General features: G+C 27.2%; 3 protein-coding genes and 1 long non-coding RNA gene across 7 annotated transcripts in view; 3 read left to right on the top strand and 1 right to left on the bottom strand.

The window, feature by feature from the left end:
- Positions 1–1,581: 1,581 nt before the first annotated feature.
- LOC124429581 (venom protease-like) lies at positions 1,582–6,233 on the top strand. 4 transcript variants are annotated; one of them, XM_046975034.1, is made up of 8 exons: positions 1,591–1,697; positions 2,594–2,644; positions 3,111–3,234; positions 4,248–4,553; positions 5,062–5,364; positions 5,510–5,611; positions 5,747–5,898; positions 6,007–6,233. In XM_046975034.1, exons 3-8 carry the CDS (start codon positions 3,162–3,164, stop codon positions 6,160–6,162), a joined length of 1,092 nt encoding a protein of 363 aa, XP_046830990.1. In that variant the 5' UTR covers positions 1,591–1,697; positions 2,594–2,644; positions 3,111–3,161; the 3' UTR covers positions 6,163–6,233. The 4 variants fall into 4 exon arrangements, with proteins under 4 accessions (XP_046830989.1, XP_046830990.1, XP_046830993.1 ...); XM_046975033.1 differs by lacking the exon at positions 2,594–2,644 and having other exon boundaries at positions 1,582–1,697; XM_046975037.1 differs by lacking the exons at positions 1,591–1,697; positions 2,594–2,644 and adding an exon at positions 1,716–1,945.
- Positions 6,234–6,414: 181 nt separating this feature from the next.
- LOC124429582 (inorganic pyrophosphatase) lies at positions 6,415–9,908 on the top strand. The gene is made up of 8 exons (XM_046975038.1): positions 6,415–6,763; positions 7,569–7,804; positions 8,221–8,307; positions 8,387–8,450; positions 8,540–8,602; positions 8,682–8,895; positions 8,965–9,074; positions 9,425–9,908. Exons 1-8 carry the CDS (start codon positions 6,553–6,555, stop codon positions 9,454–9,456), a joined length of 1,017 nt encoding a protein of 338 aa, XP_046830994.1. The 5' UTR covers positions 6,415–6,552; the 3' UTR covers positions 9,457–9,908.
- A 213-nt stretch (positions 9,909–10,121) lies between these two features.
- Positions 10,122–11,585, bottom strand: LOC124429583. Its single transcript, XR_006943489.1, has 2 exons — positions 11,357–11,585; positions 10,122–11,140 (listed from the first exon to the last, which is right to left on the bottom strand). It is a non-coding gene; the product is annotated as an uncharacterized LOC124429583 (long non-coding RNA).
- Positions 11,586–11,767: 182 nt separating this feature from the next.
- The window catches only part of LOC124429579 (proteoglycan Cow), a 150,983-nt gene continuing 140,556 nt past the window's right edge, over positions 11,768–22,194 (top strand). The window contains exon 1 of the mRNA XM_046975031.1: positions 11,768–12,231. Within this exon, the coding sequence (XP_046830987.1) occupies positions 12,130–12,231 (102 nt within the window). The 5' untranslated portion in view covers positions 11,768–12,129. The remainder of the gene's footprint in view (positions 12,232–22,194) is intronic.

The raw sequence follows: 22,194 nt of genomic DNA, 5'->3' as shown, positions 1-22,194 counted from the left end.
TGATATTTTTTTATTTTAGAGAATTTCTGTTGTATGAAAAAAAAAAAGAAATGTCAATTTTATATCTATTTAATGATTGTCAATGATTGGTGCTTTCTAACGTTTTCGTCCAATCGCATGTAACGGTTATTTTATATATAAGCTAATAGAAGCTAAAAGCCTCCAATTAATGCAAGTACGAGTATATGACCTATTGAAGGTTAACAATAATTGAATGCATTTAATTGTATACCTATTCGAATATAAATATATATTTTATGTAATTAAATATATATACATTTATATGTATATATATAAATAAAAATAAATAAATAAATATATAAATATATATATATATAAATTATTTTTTTTTGAATTCAGTGTATTTGTTATTTTATTATATTAAAATATAGAATAACAACGTAAAGAAATGTATGATATACACACATACATATTGTTATATAATAAATGAAAAATTTATAATTAATATATATTACTTATAATTAAACTTGCATCAAAAAATAATTAGAATAATTTATATTATATTAGGTGAGTAATATATTTGTAAAAATATATATATTTTTACAAATATATTACTCACCTAATGACTATGTTTTGATAAACATGCCAAAGGATATAATTTTAATAGAAACAAACAACAGACATTATGTTCAATATATATACATGTATATATACATAGATATATATACATATATATATATATATATATATATATATATATATATATATATATATATATATTGAAATATTAGATGAATACAAAAATTATTCATAAATTTTATAAAATTTCCAAGAGCAATGTAAAATGTAATTTTGTTATGATGAATGTATCCGTAATTATATGTTATTATATGTAACTACATATGTAAAAATAAATATGTATCATAATTATTGTATATTCTAGATTTCTTTCAAAATACTTGGAAATTGAAATTATGTTTATCTCGAATCGAGGACACTTTTTAAAGGATCGTAGCAAAGGTCGTGTTAATTAACCGATATTCTCCCATGAGTCAGCGCGGGAAACACAATACTTCATATACGAATAATATGGCGCTTTGTTTATATCATTTTAAATCGGGCAGCATTATAAATTTATTTTTATAACTTACATAATTTTCTAAAAATAAATATTGTATAAAAACAAAGATATTTTTAAGCATTAATTATTGTATTTTTATTAATAACATATTATTATAATTTTAAAAACAACACACACGCACATACACAAACACACACACACACACACACACACACACACATATATATATATATATATAATAATAATAATCTTATTACTTTTAATCTTTTATTATAGAAAGAAAAGAAACAAGATAAAAGAAATGTTTAAAAACAAACGATGATTAATTTATATAATTAATATTATTGCATAACTCGCGTTCTATATATTAATCGTTGAAACAATTTATCTTTCTGATAAATGTATAATACTAGAAACTCAGAAAATAAATAATTATCTTCATTAATCCGTAATTGTAAAAAATAATGATTCACATACTATAGTTCGTAAGTTACCACTTTATTGTGAAGAAATAAATTAGTAGTGCAACAACCGATAGTATTAGTATTGTGCATTTCCCAACGAATATAAAGAGAATGTTACCGTAATATCGTGCAGTCTCTTAGCGGCATCATCAACGTACACTACGTAATTTCTCGTCTTAAGTTAACGATCCGTGAGTGAGACGATCTTTACCGTTTCTCTTGTTTTTTTCTTTTCGTACCTCATCTTGCATTATTCCGTCGTTAACTATCGCGTAATTTGTTTTCCTATATACACATACGCACTCGCACAAATGCACACAGAAGTAACAATTAAATATTTAACATTAATTTTTAGACGAATCGAAAAAGAATTCTTGTGAGTGTTATTTCATCTTGAAAGTCAATTTTTAAATTCGTGTTGTGTCATCGTGTATTTATGGTATAGTAGACAAGGAACTTGTATTTCTGTGGATCATTTCTGAATTCCTTTTATTCCAATCATTATATCATTTATTATAGATCAGCGATTAATTCTTTTTTTTTTTACTTTATTAGATCGCATCGATCGGTAATAAAAGCATGGATCATTCTTTGTAAATTATCTTTAACTTGGTATTCTTTTTCTTTCTTTTTTTTTTTTATTCTTATTTCTTATTTCGATTCTTCATGATTACATCTTATAAGATATATAATTATTATTAATTATGTTATCAATGTTTTATCACAAAATTCAATAATATCTATTATCCGAATGGACTATCCCTTTTTCACGATCATTACCGTTGACATTGAATTAATGTCACAGGAAGTAGCGGATGAAAAATGAAGTTCTATCAGTGAATTGTTATCACGATATAATATCGCAATAAGTATATTTATTTGCATGTGTCCAATGTCAAGAGTAACCAAGCAGAACTTTTTTCTCTTTTCCTCTCTCTCTCTCTCTCTCTCTCTCTTTTTTTAAGAGTATTATTAAAGAGTTAAAGTTAACACATGCGACGCATACGCGTTATATTGTATTGACTAATTATGCTTATAGTACTGTCATTGAATAATAAAAAGGTAAACTGGCATCTATATTTTTCAGTATTCTGTTCGGAGTGTTCTGTGTATTGATACGCGGAAGCATCATCATACTGTTAAGTATTTTGAATATATATGACAAATATTACATAAAAAATAAGGAAAGACTGAAAAGTATATATATGTGTGTGTGTGTATGTACAGGTATATATTGAAATTATTGATTACTTGTAAATTATATTGATGAGAAAGATAGAGAGAGAGAGAGAGTGAAAATAGATTTGTACATATCTATGTCAATAAATATCAACTATAACATATATCATTAAATTTATTTGAACTGTTTGATAAACATACTCGTTAAAATTCCTCGAATGTGTAATGAAATATTATAATTTGCGATCTAGCGTAATCATTATTACATGATGAATCGTATAGACGTTACATCCTTTTACCTGTTTTCTTTTTTTCTTATCTTTTTATCATTTTTTTTCCGAATAATCTCTTGTTTTCGAAATACGATCGAGAAAACAAACAGAAAGGATACATGAATAATCGAAATCACTTGTATTTTATTTCAGTATATCCTGTGATTCTTTCAAGTGAAGTAACGTCGATAAATATTTTAAAAAATGTGGATCATTGGATCATTGATTAGCTTCCTTGGTCTTCTACAAATATTGCCGTATTACGCATCGGCTCAAGGTTCGTAATTCCGTTAACGTTTTGCGAAATTCTTGAATATTTCGTTCTTGGAAAATTCCAACGTTTAGCCTTCACGCTATGATCATAGATTCTGAGTCCAATGTTAATGGAACATCTTCGTTCGATAGCTTGATTTTTAATGTGAATGGATCGTTGATCAATTTTATTCGATTTAAAACGCAGGTTGCACGAAAAAAAACTCGTTCCTGCTTGTAAAATGAAAGAAAAAAGAAATAATAAAGGAACGGAAAAAAAGAGCGAGATAGAATAAAAGAAAAATAAGAAATGATTTTAATGATTCAAGCTAATTTAATCGCTTAATTTATTTCTTCGTAGAAGTTCGTCGTTCGATTGGAATGAAAGTTCGAATACGGCCAAGGTTTAAGCCTTTATATCGAGAAAGTTTATTCGTTGGTTAAGGTCAACCAGATTTTAACAACTGACTGTTTAAATTCTATTCAAATTCGTAGAATCATATTGATTATATAATTTCCGATTAAATTTTGAAAGTACCCGAGCTATTTTTCCATTACGTATTTAATAATCGATTATTTCTAACGATTGTTACATCACATATAATAAATACTTTGTAGATAATGTGATTTTAACGATTTTTTTATACGTTATTGTATGCAACATAACTACGATGGTACTTTTGAAAAAACTATTTTATTGATTAGCTATGAACAATAAATTAGTTCCTTTTTTCTTTCATTATTTTCTTTGTATAGTAATTAATTCCTACCATTTACCCATAGCTATCAAAAACATTACATAAATATTATATATTTATAAAAAAAAAAAAAGAAAAAAATAATACGTGTTCTCGTAATGATCATTTCATATGATATATGCAGATGATACATGACTTTATCATTCAACAGTAAAGATCCTTGACCCTGAAATCTTCGACATAATTCAATGATTAATATATGAATGATTAGGAAAATTCTTATCAAAGACAATTAGATATTTTTTTATGTTTTAATATAACCATTAATTGTCTTTTCTAGATGCACTGCCATGTGTTAATCCTTTGGGATCCAATGGTCTTTGCATAAATATTAAACAGTGTCAACCATTACTGCAAATTTTGCAAGAACAACGATCAGAAACGTTCAATTTCTTAAGAGCTTCCGTGTGTGGTTTCGAAGGTAATGATCCACGTGTTTGTTGTCCTAACAATAATGATGACAATAACAATAATAATAGTAACGAAGAGATTAAAACTACATCTTACGGTCCTCTACAACCACCAATTTGTGGTACCAGTCATGGAGAACATGACAGAATTGTTAACGGTGTACCGGCAACATTGGGTATGTCATGTTTTGTTTATATATTACAATTATAGTAATATTTATTTGTTAATTAATTAGGTATATAAATATTAGAATCGTTTTATATCATAATTAAAAATTTTATATAAGTATATACCGTATTACTAATATAGCTAATATTATATATAATATTATAATATTATAGTATTCATACATGTATTTTATATATATATATATATATATATATATATATATATATATATATATTCTCTCTAATAATATTAAATATACTGTAATAAATGAATTATAGTAGAAAATAAATTAGTAATACTTATTAAAATTATTTAACAAATAAATCAGTCATATTGATTAGTAATAATTAATAATGAAATTATTAGTATTATAAATTCTATTATAAATATATAAATAATTATTAAAGCTTCGTATTAATTGAAGAAATTTAATTATTAATTAAATTAGTAAAATTAATATTATAGATAACTTCATAATATTATAATAACTTGGTATAATTTAATTATATTATTAGGCAGTTGGCCATGGATAACAGCTTTAGGCTATCGCAGTAAAAAAAATCCAGATATACCACGATTTCTTTGTGGTGGAGCTTTAGTTTCTGTTCGACACGTTGTCACAGCAGGACATTGTGTTTATCAACGAAATGATTTATTTATGGCACGTCTCGGAGATTTGGATTTGAATAGTACCACAGATGGTGCTGATCCTATTGACATTTTAATCGAAAATAAAATTCTACATCCAAAATACAATCCAACGAGTTATACCAATGATATTGCTATTATTAAATTAGCAGAAGACGTTCCATTTTCACGTAAGTTTTGTATTTATATATATATATATATATATATATATATATATATATATATATAAAACGTAAAGTAAATTGAAATAAAAAAATGATAGATTATGAAGTAAGTAATATAATTAATTAATTATATAAATAATTTTGATTATAGAAAATATTCATCCCATTTGTTTACCTATTATCGAGCCATTAATTCATTCTAATTTTGATAATACCTTCCCTTTCATTGCTGGATGGGGAGCAGTTTATTTCAGTAAGCATATTTATTTATTTATTTATTTATTTATTTATTTATTTTATTTTATTTTATTATTGTCATATAAAATATTAAATCAATTTTTGTGAAATATAAGAAATGTCAATAGATAAACATTATAAAAAATTTTAGATGGTCCATCGAGTAGTCATCTTTTAGAATTACAAATTCCTGTAGTTAACCAAGAAAGATGCAAAAATTCATTTAAATCATTCACGAATGCAGTTATAGACGATCGTATTATATGTGCTGGTTTTGCTAGAGGTGGAAAAGATGCGTGCCAAGTAAGTAAACATGCATTTATTATACATGCACAAACATATATACATGATTAAATATTCCAAATTTTGCATTTACATGACTAACGTAGTTCTAAATAAATAATTGTTTAGGGTGACAGTGGTGGACCGTTGATGGCTCCTCATAATAAAAGTTACTATCTCATTGGAGTTGTATCTTATGGATATCGATGTGCAGAACCTGGTTATCCTGGAGTTTATTCGAAAGTTTCGTCCTTCCTTAATTTTATTATAGAAAATTTAATATAATAATGATTATATTATAATCGTATTTCGGATTCTATTGTATACGTAATAAATCTCATTTTTCAATTGTAAAAGTAGATATTAGTTTGTGTGTGCGTCTACATGTATATATATATATATTCGTTAATATTATGTTTGTATTATGTTTGCTTTCTATAATTGATTTCAATGTGCGCGCGTAAAAGTTATATTCTGATTGGTCTAAGTCGCTTATAATGGATGAATAATATATTTGTTAGCACTGTCTACCATTTTATTCGAATGTGTTCAAGTTAACGTTATATGCTAATGTACAAAATAATATAATCATTTATAAAAATATAAAATATTTTACTATTAACTTCAAAAAAATCATCTTTTACCTTTACATCTATTTCTTCTAAGCAGTCACAGATGTCAGGATTGATCAGAATGCCATTGGTAACGTTGCACGTGTTACATTCATTTGGTTTAAATAAGTTCACCATTCCATTGAGATTAGCAGTAACCGGCCATCTGGTTAGAACGCGGAAGTGTGCTATTTATCAAGAATTCGCTAGAAAAATGTCTTACACAATCGTCGAAAGGGGTAGTTTGAACACGACAGATTATAGGATATATTTTAGTAAGTTATTAAAAACATAACCTTAAAAACATAAATTCGTTTTTCGGTGTTTTATAAATTTGGCCTTTGATCGTAAAAGGTCATGTTGCGGGCATACGAGTATATCGTCTTGCATGTCGTATGTAATTAATAATCTCTGTCGTATCCTCTAATTACATTGTTATTATTATTATTTTCTTATAATTTCAAGTCATTCGTAATGCATTTTATAGAAGATATTACAAATTCTGATAATTATCGACATTTTTTCTCTTTTTTTTAAATATCACTTACGATTTATTTTATGATGAATAATTTTTTGAATATTTCAATATTAGTATATATAATGTAATTATAATATTTTTTTGTACGTATACATATATATTTTCTTTTTTCGTTGTATTAATTATATTAGTTGTATATTTCGAGATTGGATTAAATGTCGTGTAGTGACATTTACCTTTAGTGAAAGTAAAATGTTTTAAGAATCTGTTAAAAAAACTATTTTGTTTGTTTTGCTCGTTTACGTACTCATTCATCTATTCGCTCGTCGGTATTTAACATTCAAATTAATAATTTTTTAATATATAAATTAAACATATAAATAAAATTATTTAAGTAACTAATAATTATATTTTTAATTGACAATTCTATATTGCAAATTGAAATATATTTAAATGATAAAATAATATTGACAATATTTACTGAAGCTTTTTGTAAACAATATATAATTTCGTTAAAAATTAGATAAAATAATTAAATTTTAATAATTAAATAAAAATTCTAAAATATATATTTCTACAACAAAACGATTTGGATATTACAGAAAACGAAGATGGTCCAATTTCTCCCTTCCATGACATTCCTCTTTATGCCGACGAGACAAATAAGATTTTTAATATGGTTGTTGAAATACCACGATGGACAAACGCAAAAATGGAGATTAATCGTGTAGAGTCATTAAATCCTATTAAACAAGATACTAAAAAAGGCAAATTAAGATATGTTGCAAATTGTTTTCCTCACCACGGTTATATATGGAATTATGGTGCTCTTCCTCAGGTATTATGTTATTTAAAAAAAAAAAAAAAAAAAAAAAAAATCATTTCAATACAATTGTAAAGTGATTTCTTATTTTTTGTTAATAGTTTTATCATTTTACATGTGTAAGAAGTGAAGTATTTGATTTAATCTCAAGATTTAAATGTATATATACTCTGTGTAGTAGTTATCATACTACATATGTAGTAATGGTAGTTCAAGGATAAGAATTATCAAATGTCACTCTAGTTATTTCTTACATCATAATGCTACTTTTAACTATGACATAAGCAATTTATTTCCATTTTTCTTTTTCTTCTTTTATTTATTAAAATTCTATTGAAATTCCATTTCATAATTATTTATTATAAAACTCATTATTATGAAAATAAGAAAAAAGTAAATAATTAGTTTGATATCTTATGTCGTAATTCTAGACATGGGAAAATCCAGAAGTACTGGATGAAGCAACTGGATGTAAAGGAGATAATGATCCAATTGATGTTCTTGAAATAGGTTATAAAGTAAGAAAATGCTTATTTTATACAATTATATATAGCATAGTTCTTATTTAATGTCTAATAAATGATTTTATTAACACAGGTTGCTAAAAGAGGTGAAGTTTTAAAAGTCAAAGTACTAGGAGCTGTTGCTCTCATTGATGAGGGTAATAATGTATTTTCTTTTAGTTTTAATAAAACAATTCAAATTACTAATTGCCTTTGTAAAATATCGACATTTCAATAATTATTTTAGGAGAAACTGACTGGAAGATTATTGTGATAGATGTAAATGATCCTTTAGCAGATCAAATGAATGGTAAACGTTATTTCTGTGTATCTCATTTATTTTTTGTTCTTGGTAAAAATCTTATTAAGAAATTAATTTCTTTCTTCAGATATAGCTGATATGGAAAAACATTTTCCTGGTTTAATGAAAGCTACAATTGAATGGTTTAAAATTTATAAAATTCCGGATGGTAAACCAGAAAATCAATTTGCCTTTAATGGTGAAGCTAAGTCAAAAGACTTTGCGTTACATATTATCGAAGAAGTAAATCAACATTGGCAATATCTTATTAAAAAAGATTCGCCTACTTCTGGAATTTCATGGTTAGTGAACACAAACAAGAACTTAGATTTTTATAGAAAATATAATGATATAAACGTTTTTATTTGTAGTACGAATGTAACTATAGATGGTAGTCCATATAAAATAACTTTGAAAGCTGCTGAAGAGATAGTAGAGAAAGCTCCAGAAAAAGGAGAATCACAAAAGACGGAGCCTATTGGTAAGATTCAAAAAATCAATTAAATAAATATATATATACATTAATACATATTATGTATTGTGTTTATGTGCATACAAGTATGAAAGATTTAGTATATATATATATATACTTCTTATTTTTTTATCATATACATTTTTTTCCAATTTAACAAGATTATTTCTTCCAGTTAACAAAATTTTCTTCTTTCCCCTGCTACACAAGTTATAATCTTTTAATAACTCAATTGATTAACAATATTTAATATTGAATCTTAATGTTGTAACAACATTAAATATTAAGTTGGTTATCATTATTTGTATGTAACATGTTCATTAAAATTTTATTTACTTGATACTTTTTTATGATTTCAGTTAATAAGTGGCATTATGTTCACCTTAAATGAAGATAAATGGGTATTTATAACGCAGCAAATTATCATGAAGTTGACACTGATATGCTCTATTTGCTGGCATTTAATAGAGCAATTTCCTACTTTTCATTTTTACACTAAATTAATGCACTAGTTATCAATATATTCTCACTAATTGTAGATAATATTTAATATCATTAGCAGTACTATAGTAATAAAACGTGCAACACACTAAATTCAATGTTTTAAACTTGAGAAATGAGATAATATAGCAAGAATTAATATTAATTATTATCACTTATATATGGACAATGAAGCACCAGTGTTGATTAAGTCGATATAATGAAATTATAAAAACAGCACGATATCTTTGCTACGGCACTGCATGATTACTAATGTTTTCACTTTGAAAACAAGCCTCATGTTGTAACAGGTTGTGATACATTTACACAAAGTAGCTGAGTAAAGGGTTTTATTAGGTGAAAGTATGTGTTTATTTTTCTTTAACTATTTCCAAATATAATAAAGATATTTTCTTCGTATAGATATAATTTCTTCAAATTAATGGTTATAACTCTATATTCTATATTTCAATATAACCCTTCGTCAACATCAGAGATTCAAATTTAAACTAAAGTTTTATGATATATGTCATTTTAAAGGTAGTATTCCAGAACGATATTACGTTCTTACTTTTGCCGATCTTGTCGATGTTCGTCGAAAGCTCGTAGTACTTGGCCCGTTTGCATTCCGTGATAAGTGCTCTCCAAGGAGACATTCGCATTCGTTTTGAAGTTTAGTTGTACGTATTTTACGACCTATTGCCCATCCTTCTTCTCTATAGGTATTCAGACGATATACATATACACTGTAGTAATAATAAAATTCTTGAGGAGGTTAGGAAGGTTCTTACTAAATTGTTTACTTCTATTACGAATATAATCAATCGAATAATGCGGTGAAACTAAAAACAATGGGGATAGAGACGTGATATATATATATGTATCCTTATCGAAGAGGTAGGGGGTAAATGGTGATGAGTGGTGGCAGACTCGAAGGGGGGGAAGTGAGAGAGAGAAAGAGAGAGAAAGAGGGGACGAGAGATTGGTTGGTTCTCTTGTAGAGAGAGAAACTTGAAATAGTTATGCCAGACATAGTAAATCGTCGCGCTGTTGTAGTTAAATTTAAAAAAAGGTTAGACTCTCCTACACGAAATAACCTTCTACTTCGTCGTTTCTCAAGGAAAGAAAATTTATTTTGCAAAGGGAATGTTCGCATGACGTGTATTCTGGATCCAAGTCCCGCGGGAAACGTTCATACGCCTTTTTTTTACGGAAAACAACGGAAGAAGACAAGATGTAGGACGATAGGTACGGTAAGGTACATAAGAAGATAGATTACGATGTACATACATATGTATTTATGTACGTATCTCGTTTAAAATGGAAAGTTCTTACATCGTTCAGTGCCAAGATGAACACGACTGATCTTACATTTTATAAGAGAATTGGTAACATTGAAAAATATAAATGTTTCTTTGTGTAACGTATGCGTTATATCTGTATATGTGTTACTTTATTATTAAATAAAATAAAATAAAATAAAAAAAGAAATATATTTTATATCTAAAGATTTTTTTTATGTCTCTACCATCATTTGTCTGCTTTGTCAGTGGTTGTAAATGTTAGGCTGCTGGTACCGATCATATCTCTCGAGGCTGTTAAAAAGAAGAAACAAAAGAATTGAAGTAGGTAGGTAAAATAGGTGAGAGGGGTGGTGAGGGAAGGAGGGAGGACGAAGTCACAGGTTGGCAGGTACCACTTTTAGGTCGAGTGTGAGACGCAGGAAAGAGTTCCTGCGTTCCTGCCGAATTCTCTGACTCTCTCTCTCTCTCTATATATATATATCCATACATACATACATACATACATACATATATATATCTTTCTCCCTCTGTTTTGCGCGCGCGCGCATACACCTTCTCTCCTCCTTTCCCTCAGGTAAATCGAGCAGGTGGAGGTATTGACTACCGTGACGTAGGCCCCGAGCGCGCTCGCGCGTTTCTCTTCATTCTCTTTCGGAACGAAGACCGTTGAGAGACCTACAGAGAAAGAGAGAAAGAAAGAGAGAGAGAGAGAGAGTAGAAGACAAGGACGTGAGTTCGTATAAATCTGACAAGGATAGAACGAACGTTAAACTGAGCACGACGCGGAGTGGTTCTTCGGTTTGCTCCCACCATTTCGCGGCGATGCGAGCCAACCAATCAGGGAACGCGTTGTCGCCGTAGCACACAGCCGTGTCGCGGTGGCGTCGTCGTCGGCGTTCCGACCGGCGCAGTCACAATTCCTTCGACCGTCGAGCGGAACGTTTCCGCTTTGCGCGTGGACGGTACCGAAGTGAATACGGATATTCTGTTAAGCGCGCGATATTGGGTTCGCGACAGCTTTTTTATTGGTGATTATATTTCGCATTTAACGACGACAAATATTTGAATTCTCTTGTTCGTTCGTTCGTTCGTTCGTTCGTTCATTTCTTCGTTCGTTCGTTCGTTCGTTCATTTCTTCGTTCATTCGTTCGTTCTTTACGCGATTCGTGGTAAGTGCTGTTTCTTCGAGGGATTGTTTGTCCTTCTGTCAGTAAGGAAGGAAGGAAGGAAGGAAGGAAGGAAGGAAGTAGGAAGTAAAGAGTAGAAGAAGAAGACAAACCATGAGATTTTCTTGGTTATTCCTGGTATCGGTACTTCTCGTCCTTGTCACCGAAGCTAGGTGCAAACGAAAATTCGACGGTGACTTTGAATTCGACGAAGAGGTAAGTTTTACTTTGTTATATTCATTATATCTATCTATCGAGGAGAATGCTAATATTTTTGTTTCTTTTTTTTTGTTTCTTTTCTTTCTTTCTTTCTTTTTGATAAATAGACGGAATAACGCCGGTAAAGCCGGTCAAATCGTAAAACGTAAAAATATCACGTATTTTATTCCGTTCTTCGGCGAAATAATATGATTCTCCAACGATGCGATTGTATTGCCCGCCTTTTTTTCTTCCGTCACTTTGCTTTCTCGCTTTTTTTTCTTTTTCTTTTTTGTATACGTATATGCGTATATATATATATATAATATATTGTTATTACATGTATGATGATTTATTTAGATTGAACTTTTTCTTTTGATTTCAAACAGCTTTTTTCTTACCACGAGGGTAACTTTTAGGTATAGATTTTAAGATACGGTTTTATTTCTTTTTTATTTTTTTCTTTTTTCTTTTATCGACATAAACGAACATTATAAGACACGTAATTACGTTCATAACTTTTTTTTTTCTTTTTTTCTTCTTTTGTAGGTTATATAAATAATTCAATTAGTTACTCTATAAACTATATTCGCTATAATTAAGCTTTATTTGTCTTTAATCCGAACGTAACATCTTACATATATAAAAACAAATTGAATAGTATTAGTATGTATATCAATCGAACGTCTATTAATATTATAACGATGTTTGGTCGTCGTATAAAGGTATCTTAATGAAAATATCCAATCGTAAAACTGGTTCATTATCTCGAACGAGTGGTAGATACTTTTAATTTCGTCTAGTTAACTGCTTGATTTAAATAATACATGTTATCGATATTTAATTGTTTATTTTCATATTTGCATAGCTTTCGAGTTAACGCGTATATATGCATGCATACATATATACGTTCGTATGTATATACGTACAGTAAATGTGTACACATATGGCGTATATGAACGCAATACATAATTTGTAAACAACGTTAAATAGGTAGAAACTATCCTTTGATTTTCCCTTGGTGAAAGGATAGTATGTACGAATTTAGTAGGATCACTCTGATCAATTGCACATTGCGAATTTCCTTTTGCTTATAATTTGTTCATAATTAACTGATATATTCGTAATTACGTCTATTTATAAAGGACATTGGATCTTTGAAGCTATTGATATATATATATATATATATATATATATATATATATATATATATATATATATATATATATATACTGTGTGAAGTTTATATTTTAAAGAAATTTAATATAAAATTTTGTTATTTTTATAGCTTTTTTTTTTTTTTTTTTAATGACCATAATATCACAAAGTTATAAGAAATAAATATATAATACTAGGAAGTCATTTTATTAATAATTAATAATTAATTTATTACGATATACGAATATACATTATAACTATGTAGAATTATGTGAAACTATATCATTATTTTCATTTAGAAATTCATTTAAAGATATTTATAAACATATTATTATCAATTAAAAATAGTACAAAAACAAAATAAATAATATAATCCTTTGCAATATAAAGTAATTATTAATCATTGTTAAAAATCGTACTATATATTATATGTTTGTGAATTTTATCTATGATACTTATTGAATAAAAATAATAATATTGTTTGATATGTTTCCAATTTTCGTATACTATTAATTATAATAACATTCGTATTACATACATACATACATACATACACACGTACATACATATATATGTGTATATATATATAACAAATAGTGTAATAGGTGTTAACTCTAGTTACAATGTCTTTCAAATCAATATTCATTTTGATGGAATCCTACAATTGTGCATCGTTGATCGTTCTCGCTCAAAAATATATACATATACACATACGAACATACATGCATACATACATATACATACATATACATCATCTATATACGTATATGCAACATGCATACATATGTACGTTCACATTACGGCTGGCCAACTCGAACTTTCGACAATTGTTCCGAAAAGCTCGAATTGTCATTGTCAGAGGGAAAGCTTCGATCTCTGGCCGAATTGAAAGTTTGAAACAAACTGACAAGGAACCCGATCAACCAACCAACCAACTAACCAACCAACCAACCAACCAACCAACCAACCATTGGTTAGATGAAATCAACGGAAGATGTAAATAGCAATTTCTTTCTTTCTTTCCCCTTTCCCCTCCCCACCTTTTTTTTCCTCCTCGCGATATATATTTTTTGCACGGTTGATCTTTGCCACCGTTATTTTCAGATTTCACACGTACACTAGTATAGAAAATGGATTATTTTTTTTATTTATTTTCTTTTCGTTTCTCTTTGAAAAAGAAAAGAAAGAGAGAAAAGCAAAGATAAGAAAAGAAAAGGAAAGAAAAGAAAAGGAAAAGAGTATTTGTTTGAAATTTTAAAGCGAAATAAGAGAATTGACGTAATAATGTCTGCAGTAAGTACTTATATATCGATTGTTCGGTCCTGTAATAGAAAAGAATCAGTTATCTATTCGTGGAATAAACATTATCGTGACCCACTGCGACGTTTTCATTGTCTATACGTTGATTTTCCTTTTTTTTTCCTCTTTCCTTTTCCTCCTCCTCCTCCTCCTTCGACCACTATTTTCCCATTACTACCCCAAGTCACGTCTAATATTAGTTGTATTGTTTTTAGCACGTTTCAATACGTTCGTTAGAATTCTCGCCTTTTTGTTACGCAAATCGATAGAATTGTTTATATGGATTTTTAATGACAATTGCGAGATAATCCAGTGATTTTTTTTTTTTTTTCTAATGGAAATATTTTTCAATTGTTCAATATATGTGTTCTTATTAAATCATTGATATATTGTAATAATTGATAATGGAGATTTGTGATTATTGAATAATTTATTGAATATTTGTATTAATTTTAGTATATATATATATATATATATATATATATATATATATATATATATATATATATATATATATATATATCTTGTCGAAAGAGATACGAAATCTATTTTTATTTTATTTTTTAAATAAACTTTTTTTAATATCACGAATTATTAAAATTATATTTATATATTATTTTGTAATGTGTAATTGATAAATGTGATTTGTATAAATTCAATGTAACGTATATATATATATATATTATATTATTTTGTCTTGAAAGAAATTTTTGTCTCCTTTTTTTTTCTTCCTTTTTATTTCTTTTCGTAAACAAAGTTTTACGTATCTTTTGTTATGATTATAGAAAAAAAAAAAAAAAGATAAAAGAAATAAATAGATTAGTTTTCAATTAATTAAGAATTCAAGGATACATATTCAAACAGGATTTCACAAGTCCATCGTGTACATTTTATCAGACCTTTCGTTTTACAATCGATGTATGTTTCATTCCAAAGGCAAAAGCATCGATTAACTTTTCCCACATGTTCGTGATACGCAACCGCATCTCGTGGAATAATTACAGCAACACGAGTATCGATAATCACCAATCAACGAGTATTTGATATCGTTATACCAACACAAATGTTTAGAGTCCTTGTTATTGAAATATTTTTTTTTTTATATATGTATATATTTAAGAAGAATTTTAGATAATTTCAAATTATATGTCAACCTAATTTTTATTTTATCTTCTTTTTTATTTTGTATTTTTAATTATTTATTTTTATACTAAAAACAAAATCATAATTAAACGAACGAATTTTACATTATAAACTCACGGTTTAATTTTATTTTAAGATTTAATTTTATTTAAAGATATATCCTTAGAATTAGATATTATATATAGAATTAATACATATATATATATATAAAATTATATATATAAATAAGTTAATTTTTTATGAACTCGTATAAATTTTTTAAATATATTTCTTAGTTCTAATATTATTCTAATATTATTCTTATTATACGAATGATTTTAAATTTAAATTACATGCTCTCATTTTTTTTCTTTATAATTTAATTTCTATATTAAAAATAAAATTATTCAAATATGAACTATAATTAAACGAATAAAGTTTATTAGATTATACAGAAATTATAGTTTAATTTGATTTTAGATATATTCCTGTAACTCGAAATTAATTTCAAGATTGAATCTCTTTTTTTTTTTTGTTGTTATATTTATCGAATCGATGAGATTAATTATGTTTAGCACGATTTTGTATGAACGTACACGTTTCTTGAATAAATTTTCTTATTCGTTTTTTTTTTTTTTGGGTAAAAAAGGGGTTGGATGGAGAACTAAAAAGAGATAGAAAATGAATGAAAAAACATGTCTTCATTGGATATACAAATACGTAGATATTATTATAATTTTTGTTTCTATCGACGTAACTTTCATAGTACAAGTTCATAAAGATTCTCTTTTTATCATTTACTCGAAGAGAAACGTTCGCTTTTGTTGAAATATTTTAGAACGTTCTTTTCGACTTTGTCACGCGAATATAGTGTGTGTGTGTGTGTTTATGTGTGTGTGTATTTTAGATGTCTATGCATCATTCACGTGTACTCGACCGTGCGTGTATCTGAGGGATTTAAATCGAGGACATCGAGGCAAGAAGTTTATTTATATTTATATATTCCTGTGAAAGTTAATCGACGATCGAATATTTTCTTTTCGTATAAAGTAAAAGTCTACATTTCAATTCTAAAGTAAAATGTTAGTAGATTCATCGCGTTAAATTTTTGATTCTTAAAAATATATACGCGTGTATTTTGTATTGCATAATTATGTACATTAATTTGTGCAAATAATTAATATTAATATGTGCAAATAATTTCGGGGGGATTTTTTTATTTTATTAAATTATAATAAAAATTATAATTTCGTATGCTATTTTTATTCTTAAAGAAAAAAAAAATTTATTCTATTAATAATATTATACTATTATGGAATAAATAATATAATATACTGTATAAATCCAATATACTATGTTACAATATGTTACAATATTTTATTTACAGTATAATACATTATACTGTATTATTTCAGTATAATAATATTATATTGTTTATAGAGTATTATAAAACAATATTTTTATTCCAAAGAAATACTATTATTATAAACTTAATCATAAATCACATTATATACTATACATATACATTACAAATACTGTACAACTAAACTAATTAAAAAATTAATTAACTGTTCCAAGAACTAAATTATAAATCATGCGTTATAGTATAGAGTATTATTACAAAAATTTAATTATTCTTGTTCAAGTATTGGTTCGAAAATAAATATATTAAATTAATGAATGATTTGCGATTTAATTAATATAATAGTAATAATAATAATAATAATATTTTTTTATATATTATATTATAAATATAGTATTAAAAAAAATCTATATACATTATATAATAGTATATATTTTTTGGACAAAGAAATATTATGTTAATATAAAAAATATTTTAGTTTTGTTTTGCAATGTAATTTCGTTGAAAAATAAAATAAAAAAAGAATATTATCTATAATAAATCACAAATTATCTATTATAATCTATGTTAAAAAATTAGCTTTCTAGAATAGTTAGTTTAGTTTTTTAATGTAGTTTCGTTGAAAAGAAAGAAAAAAAAAATGGACAAAACGAAAAAGCAGTAAATTACTAATAATCTATTATAATCTGTTAGAAGATTAGTTTTACTTTTTAGAATAGTTAGTTTAGTTTTTGTAATGTAGTTTCGTTGAAAAGAAAGAAAAAAAAAAGAATATTATTTATAGTAAATCACGAATAATCTATCATAATCGATTCGAAGATAAGAAATCACGAAAGTTTTATAAAAGCAATCATGAGAGTAGAATGATTGCATTCTGGTGCATTGCAGCAATAGTAAAGGCAGGTGAGGTAAATCGAAGCGGATCGTGGCAGGTGGTAGGAATCTCGGGAATGTCGACTGACACCTCTGGTAACATTTGCCAACTCTCGTCTTGTCACATCCATTCGACTTACGATCCTACCTCCTACTTTCGCGCTACGATCTTCCTCGGTTTATTGTTTACGAGCTTTGGTTAAGTGCATGTAAGACGAGATGCATCGCGAGAATGAGATTGTTTCAAGACTTACCTACGGCGTTTATGTACTTTATCACTTACCTATATCCTCTTCACTCTCTTTCATATATATATATATATATATATATATATATATATATATATATATATATATATATATGTATATATATACGTACATATGTATACGTGTAGGTATACATGTTTTATTCTTGTCATCAGCCCTTAAATGTGATCGTGAAATTATAATATTATATAATACATATTAATGTTTAATGTTACGTGATGTATAGAACGTAACGTATAATATTAATAATTTTAATTTTTCATCGAGTCTCGTAGAAAAAAAAAAGTATGTCTAATATAATTCGTTCGATAACAAATATTACTTTGTAATATGGATGAATACAAGGAATTTTTTTTTTCTCTCTTTCATTTTTTTTTCTCCTTTAAAATATTAACAATGAGAAGTTGCTTTGAATATTTTTCAAATATTTTTTAATAAATATTTTCAATGTTAATTATGTAATAAGGGGTTAATATTTAAAACACACATGTAGAATTATATTATTTGATATATAATATAATTAATATTGTAGTATACTTATACTATATACATATATAGACATTATCTATGTTATAATAAATCTACTATTTATAGTATTATAAATATATATATGTATATATGTATTAACATTAGAGAGAGAAAGAGAGAGAGGAGAGGAAGGGAGAGAGAAATAATAATAGTATAATATTGATAATATTATTATATATGTGATAATATTCTTTCAAGACATTAAAAAAAATCATTGAATTTATGACACAAACATTTCCATCAATTTCACATTGTCAGATATATCCTACATTACGTTAGCACATGCAATTAGAGAATGATTCATACGTTAGTAATCCGTGTCTTGAGCTTCGATTACCTTTTCAACCTACCTATCTACCCCATCATAATTTATCTAAGAAAAGGAAAAAAAAAAGAGAAAGAAAAAAGAAGAAAAAACTGTATGCCTCACCTACGTTCACCCACGCGTTAAACTCAAGGTAATATTCACTATGAATAAGAGAATAAGATAGATATAGAAGTTATGGAAGAATTTCCCCCTATTTACATACACATATATATATATATATATATATATATTTTTTCGTCGATAAATAAGGAACCCATGACACTTTCATCCAACTTGAAATTATTATTAATGTGTGGAAAGACAATATATGTTATTATGATACTTCAAGAGGAGACTTACTTTTAGGGACAATGGAAAATATCAAGGACGACTTTGTGTATGTAGAGAGAAAGAAAGAAAGATGGAGAGAGAGTAGAGAGGGAGAGAGAGAGAGAGAGAGAGAGAATCGACTGACTGCATTTTAAAACAGTCGTCTCCTTGCCAGTATTGCCACGGTGACAATGGCCTTTTGTAACTTTTATGCTATAGGCTGAATTATTAAATTCCAGTACGATGACTATGAACGGTGAAAGGGTGGGGAAAGATAGAAAGAGAGAGAGAGAGAGAGAGAGAGAGAGAGAGAGAGAGAGAGAGAGAGAGAGAGAGAGAACGATGGAGAGTGGTAGAGGGGCAGGGGTTGGATGGATCGGCCCGTCGAGAGGAGGAGAAGAAGGGAGTAGGAGTCTGCGTTCTTTCGAGTCGTATCCTTGAATTATCCCGTCGCCGATTGAGTCTGCCTTTTTTCGGCAGTGCTCTGCAGCTAAGAGGAAGACAAGAAAAAGAGATATATATATAGAGAGAGAGAGAGAAATAGAAAGAGAGAGAAGGAAAGGAAAAGAGAGTGAAAGAGGGAGAAAGAGAGGAAAAGATAGAGGAAACAAAAGGATGAGAAGGAAAGGAAGAAAGAAAAGAAAGGAGGAGGCTTTGCCTTCCGCCTGCACTGCGGCCCGCATGAATATTAGAATGGACCACCATGACGACGACTATGTGGACCATATAGCATGGAGATGAAACTATTATATATATATATATGTTTATATATGTGTTTGTACGATATATGCATATATTTATATATATGATAGTAAAATTCTCTATGTACAAAAGACATTCGTTTTTCATATGTAATATATTGTTTAATATATCGTCGTATTCATTTACAATTAGTGGGCAAGCATTGTTGGAAGTTTTTACTTTGTTGATTTTATTTTTTTATTTATTTACTTTTTTAATGAGAAATTTGTTACGATTGTTATTATTTCATCTTTGTAAAGATGCGATTTTTTTTTTATTATTATTATTAATTTGATTATTGTTATTATTATTATTTAGATTGTGATTAATCTTTTTGTTCGTCTGCAGTGAAAAATGTTAGAATGTGTTAGTAACATTAGAACATTTTTTCTTTTAATAATATATTGTATGTAAGAGAAATTCGGTTTCATATGTAATATATTGTTATATATATTACATATATATATATATATATATATATATATATATATATATATACAATTATATAGGCAATTTAATTTATTGGGAGATAAGATATACGGAGATAATTCATTGTCGTACTTTTTATATTAGACTTATTGCTTATTATAGAGTTTTATTCTTGTTATACAGTAAATGTCATGAATGAAATCTTTGTAACTTTTTTAATAGATCCTGAAAAATTTAGTTCAGGTTCACATCAGTGATTCTCCTGGGTCATGCGTTAAATATTGAAGTATTTTACTTTACGAAGATCAATGAAGCCCAACAGCTTTTCTATTTTATTTGTTTATCATATATTCTATGATAAATTCTCGATGATAAATTTTTAATATTTATTTCAATACGAAAGAATATATATATATATATATGTCTATTTTAACACGGTTTTATTTTTTATTTTCATAACATTAAATTTTTATTATTTAGTTTTTATTATTTTCATTATTTTCATTTTAGAAATTATTAACATTATTTTATATTTTTTTATTATAGAATATATAGGATCGCGAAAAGATAAAATTGTGGATACATAATATGTATAATAATAATAATAATAATAATAATAATAATAATAATAATAATAATAATAATAATAATAATAATAATAATAATAATGTATATTGATGACATCAAATTACTGAAAAAAATACATGGATATAAAAAAATATATATCTCATTAAATCAAATATATACATATATATAATCTTTTTAATGAAATATTTGATCGACTTTGTCGAGTTTCTTAGATAACGTTAGCGAATCAATCGTTAGGTCAGTATTAAATCGCGACGAGTATTAAATTGCCAAAGGCGTCGTAGTGTTTCCACCATTGAACTTTCGTAATGGTGGTCGGGCTCTTTTGTCGGCGGGTTGGACATGTCGATTTGCTGTTGTCTCCTCGGGCAATCAATAGTTTTCCAATTTTCCAAAGACAAGTAGTCGTCGTTGTCTTCGTCGTCTCCATCGTCTTCATCGTCTCCGTCGTCATCGTCTCCGTCGTCTCCGTTGTGTCGCGTAGTTCCAAACAGATATTGCCTTCGTGATGTTCGATTGTATGATGTGTCTAGAAGAAGAATAGATTGTTACTGTAAAATTAGTATTGCCCGGGCAATACCGATGTCTTCCGTTTCACAAACTTTCATCTATCGATGGTTAGACGAATTTATCGACCTAAATTCAAGAATATCCTATAGATATCCTTTATTCCATTGTTTTTTTTTGTATTTCGTTTCATTTCGTTTCGTTTTGTTTTTTCTTTTTTTTTTTTTCGTTTCATTTCTCTATTTTTCTTTTTTCGATAGTACAATATTATTCTTTAAATATTATAGATGGACTAATTGTAATACAATGAAGTCCTCCATAATATCCTGAAATTCATGAATATTAGAGCATGATAGATTCGCTTTATTTTTTATTCTCTTTCTCTTTCTCTCTCTCTCTCTCTCTCTCTCTCTCTCTCTCTCTCTCTTTATTTCTTTTTTCGTTTCATTTGTTTATATTTTTACTTTAAA

Source organism: Vespa crabro, chromosome 15 (genome assembly GCF_910589235.1).
Source record: "Vespa crabro chromosome 15, iyVesCrab1.2, whole genome shotgun sequence".
NCBI classification, from domain to species: Eukaryota; Metazoa; Arthropoda; class Insecta; order Hymenoptera; family Vespidae; genus Vespa; species Vespa crabro.
The sequence above is the reverse complement of the archived record's forward strand: the minus strand, read 5'-3'. Positions and strand labels throughout refer to the sequence as shown.

What these genes read in the sequence shown, in the direction of transcription:
- LOC124429581 (XM_046975033.1), top strand. Translation starts at nt 3,162, where the DNA reads ATGTGGATCATTGGATCATTGATTAGCTTCCTTGGTCTTCTACAAATA. An exon ending in GTATTACGCATCGGCTCAAG is followed by an intron (nt 3,235 to 4,247) that starts GTTCGTAATTCC and finishes TGTCTTTTCTAG; the next exon opens with ATGCACTGCCATGTGTTAAT. An exon ending in AGAAGACGTTCCATTTTCAC is followed by an intron (nt 5,365 to 5,509) that starts GTAAGTTTTGTA and finishes TTTTGATTATAG; the next exon opens with AAAATATTCATCCCATTTGT.
- LOC124429582 (XM_046975038.1), top strand. Translation starts at nt 6,553, where the DNA reads ATGTCAGGATTGATCAGAATGCCATTGGTAACGTTGCACGTGTTACAT. An exon ending in TTTAGCAGATCAAATGAATG is followed by an intron (nt 8,603 to 8,681) that starts GTAAACGTTATT and finishes TTCTTTCTTCAG; the next exon opens with ATATAGCTGATATGGAAAAA. An exon ending in ACAAAAGACGGAGCCTATTG is followed by an intron (nt 9,075 to 9,424) that starts GTAAGATTCAAA and finishes TTATGATTTCAG; the next exon opens with TTAATAAGTGGCATTATGTT.